This window comes from Juglans microcarpa x Juglans regia, chromosome 4D, assembly GCF_004785595.1.
Source record: "Juglans microcarpa x Juglans regia isolate MS1-56 chromosome 4D, Jm3101_v1.0, whole genome shotgun sequence".
NCBI classification, from domain to species: domain Eukaryota; kingdom Viridiplantae; phylum Streptophyta; class Magnoliopsida; order Fagales; family Juglandaceae; genus Juglans; species Juglans microcarpa x Juglans regia.
Window position 1 is genome coordinate 12,154,683 of NC_054600.1, and position 7,378 is coordinate 12,162,060.

The window sequence follows — 7,378 nt, forward strand, 5'->3', positions numbered from 1 at the left end:
AGAAATGTTGCTTTGACCACCGAATTTGACAGCACTGAATATTAATTAATTAAAATTTAATTAAAAGATGGGTTATTTTAAACCATTTATCCCCAAATAACGTGACGCCTACAATTTTTTTTTTTTTTTTATACAATTAGGTTTTAAACTCAGAATATTTTTATTAAATAATATTATTTTTATAAAATAATTTATAAAAATATCTATTATTTAAAATAAGATTGGTAAAGAATTATAAAAAGAATAATATGTTAACGTCTTGTGTAGGAATCTAAACTCGTTAGATTTACATTCTACTTTAATGAGAATTTTGTTACAAATTAACTATTCACATCATACATCTCATTACATTAAAATTTATTTTATAAAGCGTGGAATGTGGAGTGATGAATAATAATTGATAAGAAGAATTTTTCTGATAATAAAGAGGGACGAATGAGGCTCGAGTCTTGCCCCCCTATTTGATTCAAAGACTACACCTCCATTTTCAAAGCTCAATAGAAGTATCTTCCATCATGTCTTCAATTTTTGGGTCTTTCCTACCCTTCAAGTTGAGTTAGCCCATTTCTTTCTATAAATATCTTTGCATTGAGTGGCAAGACACGTTGACAACTCAATTAATTAGCCCTTCAAAGTTTTCCTCATAGCTTTTGATCTTCCCTCTTTACTCAACTCTAGGACTATGTCACTTCCCCGCTTGAGTTGTGTGTTTCCATTGCCTGTTTGTTTTATCCTGGCAGTTGTTTCTATGTTGTGCTTTGCTTCAAAAGCCTATGCCTTCGTCGGGAATGAGACAGACATAATGGCCTTGCTTGAATTCAAGGCTAAAATACATGACCCACTCAATGTTTTGAGCTCATGGAATGACACCGTCCACTTTTGCAAATGGCGTGGCGTCACATGTGGTCGTCGACACCAGAGAATCACGGGTTTGCGCTTGGTATCTCTGCAACTGGTGGGTTCTATATCACCTTTCATTGGGAATTTAAGCTTTCTAAGGTCACTAACTATCTTCAACAATAGTTTCAATCTAATCCCTCCTCAAATAGGCCGTTTACGTAGATTGCAGCGCCTCAATTTGTACAAGAATTCACTTAGTGGTAGAATTCCTATAAATATATCCAGTGCTCTAACCTTGAATTTCTTAATCTTGGGGACAACCATCTAGTTGGGGAAATACCTGTTGCACTCTCCTCCTTGTCGAAACTCCAGTTCTTTTCTGTAGAAGTTAACAACTTAACAGGAAGTATCCCTCCATTTCTTGGGAACTTTTCATCACTTGAGATCTTTTCAGCAACGAGAAATAATCTGGGTGGGATGATTCCTAATGCTCTAGGCCAACTTCGGAATCTTAAATATCTTGTTGTTGGTGGAAATCAGTTTTCTGGTACCATCCCTTCTGCAATCTTCAATCTCTCTTCCATTACTCATTTTGATGTCGGAACTAATCAAATCCAGGGGAGCCTTCCATTGGATTTAGGCAAAACACTTCCTAATCTAAAAGAGTTCCGAATTCAGACTAACAAATTTGTTGGGTCTATTCCTCCATCAATATCCAATGCTTCAAATCTGGAAAAACTTGATCTGGCAGTAAACCAATTTGTTGGAAAAGTGCCTTCTTTTGAAAAGCTACAAAGGCTAGAATGGTTGAGCGTTTTCAACAACCACCTGGGAAGTGGGGGTGCTGATGATGACGACTTGAGTTTTCTCTGCTCTTTGACCAATTCTACCAGCTTAGACACCTTGATTATAAACCAAAATAGTTTTGGAGGGATCATACCGGAATGTATAGGTAACTTGTCATTTACGCTAACATTTTTGGCAATACAGAGCAATCCTATAGTTGGAAGAATTCCAAATGGAATTGCCAATCTTGTCAACTTAGAGGGACTCTTTATGGGAAATAACCAATTGTCAGGTGACATTCCCGCTGATATTGGAAACCTTTCAAGGTTACTGGAAATGGATCTATCAAACAATAATCTCTCAGGCAATATTCCACCCTCTTTTGGAAACCTTTCAAGGATATACAAACTATATTTAAATGAAAATAGTCTTTCAGGTAGCATACCCTCAACTCTTGGCAACTGCAAATCTTTATCTGCATTAACTCTTGCAAATAACAATCTCAGCGGCACCTTACCCCCGGAAGTCATTGGTCTTTCATCTATATCACACGGTCTTGATTTGTCAGGAAACCATTTTTCTGGTCCCCTTCCAATGGAAGTTGGGAATCTAAAATATATTGGTTTATTGGATATTTCAAACAACAGGTTATCAGGTAAAGTTCCTGCCACGCTTGGAAGCTGCACCATGCTCGAGTTTCTATACATGGGAGACAACTTCTTCCAAGGGAAAATTCCTTCAAGTTTTTCTTCTTTGAGAGGACTTGAGGATATAGATCTTTCTCGGAACAATTTCTCAGGGAAAATCCCAAACTTTTTTGCAGATTTCAAGTTCTTGCTGCTTTTAAATCTATCTTACAACAATTTTGAGGGGTTGGTGCCAACAAATGGCATTTTTAATGACTCAAGAGCAGCTATAATTATTGGTAACAATCACCTATGCGGGGGAATTCCTGAGATGCAGCTGCCTATATGCAAACTCAACGAGCCAGAGAAGAGAAAATCGAGCGTCAACGGAAAATTAAAGGCACCTATAATTTGCGGTGTTCTAGGAGTAATTGTGTTTTCTTTATTATTTGTTTGGTGTTTAAGAAAGAAAAGAAAGCAACCAACTTCAAGTTCTTCGAGAAATTTGTTACCGAATCATGTGTCTTACCAAAGTCTCCTGAAAGCAACTGATGGTTTCTCCTCTACTAATTTGCTTGGTATGGGGAGTTTTGGATCCGTATACAAAGGAAACTTGGATGAGGGTAGAATGACAATTGCTGTCAAGGTGCTCAATCTTCAACGCCGTGGGGCTTCCAAGAGCTTTCTTTCTGAGTGCGAGGCCTTGAGAAACATCAGACATCGAAATCTTGTAAAAGTGCTTACAGTTTGTTCAGGTATTGATTATCAAGGTAATGGATTTAAGGCACTTGTTTACGAGTTCATGGTGAATGGGAGCCTTGACGATTGGTTGCATCCAACTGTGAGACGTGACCTAGAACATCAAGAACACAGGTATTTGAATCTTTTTCAGAGATTGAATATTGCCATTGATGTCGCGAATGCATTGGAATATATCCATTATCATTGCCAAACAACAATCATTCATTGTGATCTCAAGCCGAGCAATGTTCTCCTCGACAACGAAATGATTGGACATGTGGGTGACTTTGGATTAGCAAAATTCTGCCTTGAACTGAACCAAAACTCTTCTACCAATCAGTCTAGCTCTGTTGGCATTAGAGGAACTATTGGCTATGCTGCTCCTGGTGAGGAAAAAAACATGTCTTCCTCCATTACATCAAATTTCATTTAGCTTTAATAACTTATGTTTGAAGAGGATAGCACTTTTTTATTCACAATTTTTTTAACACGAACATATAAATTAGCCAAATATTATTGCTTGCTATTATCTCTTGGAGTGTTTCACAGAAAAACTTATTTATCCACACGTCTTGTCTTTCTTTGAAACCCTTAACACATAGTTTGTTATATTTCCAATTGCAGAGTATGGAATGGGAAATGATGTGTCGACCTATGGTGATGTGTATAGTTATGGCATCCTTTTGTTAGAAATGTTCACTAGTAAGAGACCCACGGATCACATGTTTCAAGGCACTCTGAACTTGCATTCATTTGTCAAGACAGCTTTGCCTCAACGAGTGGTAGAAATTGCAGATCCAACTATTGTTCAAGAAAGAGAAGGAGATCAGTCAACCATGAGCAATGTTGCCAGTAGTAGCCATACAAGACGAAACAAAATCCTTGAGTTATTGACTTCGATATTTGAGATTGGAGTTGCTTGCTCTGTTGAACAACCAGAAGAACGGATGAGAATCAAAGATGTTGTAACTGAGTTAAATTTGGTCAGGAAAAAACTTCTTGAAGCCGAAACACATGAAAGTAATCAAACTACAAATGGAACATAATGTCAACAGGTAATGAAAGAAACTATGGCAAATGTTATGTTTTTATTACTTGATTCTCCCATGATTATGAGTCTGTTGATGTGTACAGTATGTATACGACCTTGTTTCGAAGCTCTAAAGGATGAATTATAAGGGGTTTATCATGTCATGCCTTGCTAAACTTTGTTGTCCGTTGTTTTTGTTGTTGCAGAAATGGGAAAATGAACGTTGGCGTTACGAGCTAGAAGAGGACTCACGTTCAAATTGATGCTCATGTGCTTTGAATTTTGTATTGTTGCCTTTTATTGCACTTGGGACTTTGGGCTATTCAAATGGTTTTGCTTTTGAATGTGTTGCGCTTAGTTGTTTTGGTGTCTGTCTTTGTTCAATGAAGTTACCTTATTAGACAAGGAGTCTGGTTGGCCATGGGGATCGACATGAATTGTTATCCCAAATTCACTTGGGAGTTGCGTTTGTACGTAGCCTATATAAGGCATTTTGTGCGTCATTAATAAAGTCGTCAACTTCAGTTCCTTATTAGCAAACGTGATTTGTTTGTTTTAGTCTAATTCGAGAAGTGTTAAAATATAGTTAAAATAATTAAGGCGTCGTTTGCTTTTAGAAAACATCTCATCTCTTCTTATCTCATCTTATCTAATCATTATAATTTTTTCAACTTTCAATACAAAATAAAATAAACAATTCAACTTTTTTAAATCTCAAAATAAAAATAATATTAAAAAATATATTTTAACAATATTTTATTTAATTTTTTAATTTTAATTTTAACTCATCTCATCTCATCTCCAAAAACAAACGAGCCATAAGTTTATCTTTAACAATCATGAAGACAACGTTATACCAACGTGGATCGAATGCATGGAGATAACATGTAAGGTTGTTTTAAAATTGCCAAAATATGTAGTTTGATTGATATAATCCCTAACCTCTAAAATAAAGATCTGAAGTTTGAAACCTCCATTTTCTAACTCAAAAAAAAAAAAAAAAAAAAGGTTGTTTTAAAATCAGCTAGTCCCGAGTATTTAATTTCAACGACTTTTTATACAATCATATTTAATAAAAATTATTTTTATGACATAAATATACTGCTTTTAAAAATATAAGTTGTGTCATTGCTTTTTCTGTTTAGACGGGGATGAATTAATGGTTGAAGGTGAGTACTTCTTCGGTCACCTTCACGTCCGGCCAACGCGTAGTCTGTTTTAACTTTTCATCTGCAAAAGTATTTATACGTCCTTCGCACAAGAAAAATTTTAATCAGCAGCTCTACGTTCTTTTCTTCGACAAATGTGTGGTGTAAGGGGATAGGCATTCGAGTCTGGACTCATAAAATGAGCGTCATTTTTAAAATTTGATTAATTTGTGTTTAAAATTATTGCATTGGTTCACACTCTATACATTATTTTATTTACTTAAATTATTATCTTTTAATTTTGAGCTACAATATATTTAAGTTGAAAAACAATAATTTAAGTATCAAATTAAATTATTAGTTAATATATAGTTAGTGTAATTGTAAAATATGAAAAAAATAAATTAAAATATTATTATTAAAAGAATAATATTATATTATTATTTTGATTAATCTAATAGTTAATTCAATATGGAGTCATGACTACAGAGATTTTGATTTATGAAAATACTTTTCATCAAATTTTAAAAATAAATTTGATGAAATCAAATCTCAATGCTCTAAAATTGCTAAAACAAAGAATTTAAGAACTCTTATCACAAAATTTTGTTGAAAGTCATTCAAAATTAATTTTAAATTATGACCCCACGGCTACGGCGCCAAAGACTATAGTCTTTATTTCTAATCAGCTTGTTTGATCCATGCACTTTTTCCAACAAGATTTTGAGTATTCATAAATATTTAAATTAATTACGCTACAGTTTTTTATTAGAGAAACACTACTTTACTCTCCCAATCTTACAGCTTTATTTGATCTCTTGCTAATTTTTTTTTTATTTAGTGATTAAAAAAGTAATTTTCAGTATATTGGAGTATTTTTTATTTTTTAAAAATATTAAAAAATATGAAAAGAAAAAAAAAAAAAAAAAAAAAAACAAAATGTGAGGGGCTACTATGGACAGCAGAGTAGCCCGACTCTTTTTATTAACTAAAGTATGATCATCAGCGATACTTATGGATCTACCTGACTTGTAATTATCCACTGCATGCAATTACTGTCCTATTGTTTATGCTTTCACCTAATGACTAGCTATTTAAAATTTAATGTCATTTAACATTGTTCCTGACGAACATATTAGAGGCAATGGATAATAAGCAGTTTTGTTTGTATAGCATGTGGATGTTCTTATACAGACTTGAGTACCTTCGACTATGAAGGCATAAAGTACTGCAAGATGTGAAAAAGTTTATAAATAACACTATAAGAAAAATGAGCATTTGCAACGGATTATTTTCAACAATAATGACTATTTGCGACGAAAACAAACTCACTTTGTCAAAAAATAATCATTTTCATAAGAAATAACAAGTTATAAATAAACAGTTTTCTTATAATGTAAACGTTATTTGGTATGTAATATTTAAATAATAAATTTATATTAATATTATTTAATATTTTAAATGATAATATCTGTATATCTATTTTTTTAAGGATGATTTCGAGTCAAAGAGCAAGCAGTAAAGATACACGGCTTACGTCTATCTACGTATGTGGTCAACTTTCTTAGACTTTGTACTTGAATATGTGCGGAAATAATGAATTAATCTGGAGAACAGCCATTGTTTGGGAGCAGCCATTTTGCACACCAAATATGGCATCATCCAAACTACACATCTCTCACACATCATCCAAACCGGGCTCTGAGAGAAAGAGAGAGAGAGAGAGAGATGATGGATGAGAGGTGGAGAGCGAGAGAGAGGTGGAGGGCTTGGTTGGCTCGGAGGTGCTCGGGGAGGAGTCGCGATGGTCAGGGGAGGTGCTCGGTGGGGCTAGAATCGATGCACGACGGTGATAGGGCCGTCGGTGGCCCCAAGCCCAAGCTCATGTGAAATCTATTTTAAGGGTCGTTTGCATGCGTGCGACGGAGAGGGAGAGAGAGGTTCGAAGTGGCTGGGTCTGTAAGAGGTAGTCGCCGGTGTGAGATGATGGATGTGCGGTGGCCTGGGTGGTCACGTATGGCGGCGCAAGTGAAGAGAAATGGGTGAAACCCATTTTGGTTGGGTTACCGCACGGGAGAGAGAGAGCTGCGCGTGGGGGAGATCGGTGGTTTCTGGCTTGGTCGCCGGCGTGAGGGGGAGTCGCTGGTGGTGGCAGTGAGGCTGGGCGGCGCACGGCGGCTCCGGGCTGGGCTAAAGGAGAATCGGGC

At 35.6% G+C, this 7,378-nt stretch overlaps 1 protein-coding gene across 1 annotated transcript; it reads left to right on the forward strand.

The window, feature by feature from the left end:
- The first annotated feature begins 435 nt into the window (after positions 1-435).
- On the forward strand, positions 436-4,513 carry LOC121259077 (probable LRR receptor-like serine/threonine-protein kinase At3g47570). Its single transcript, XM_041160565.1, has 3 exons — positions 436-3,379; positions 3,618-4,048; positions 4,230-4,513. Exons 1-2 carry the CDS (start codon positions 1,318-1,320, stop codon positions 4,037-4,039), a joined length of 2,484 nt encoding a protein of 827 aa, XP_041016499.1. The 5' UTR covers positions 436-1,317; the 3' UTR covers positions 4,040-4,048; positions 4,230-4,513.
- Positions 4,514-7,378: the final 2,865 nt, after the last annotated feature.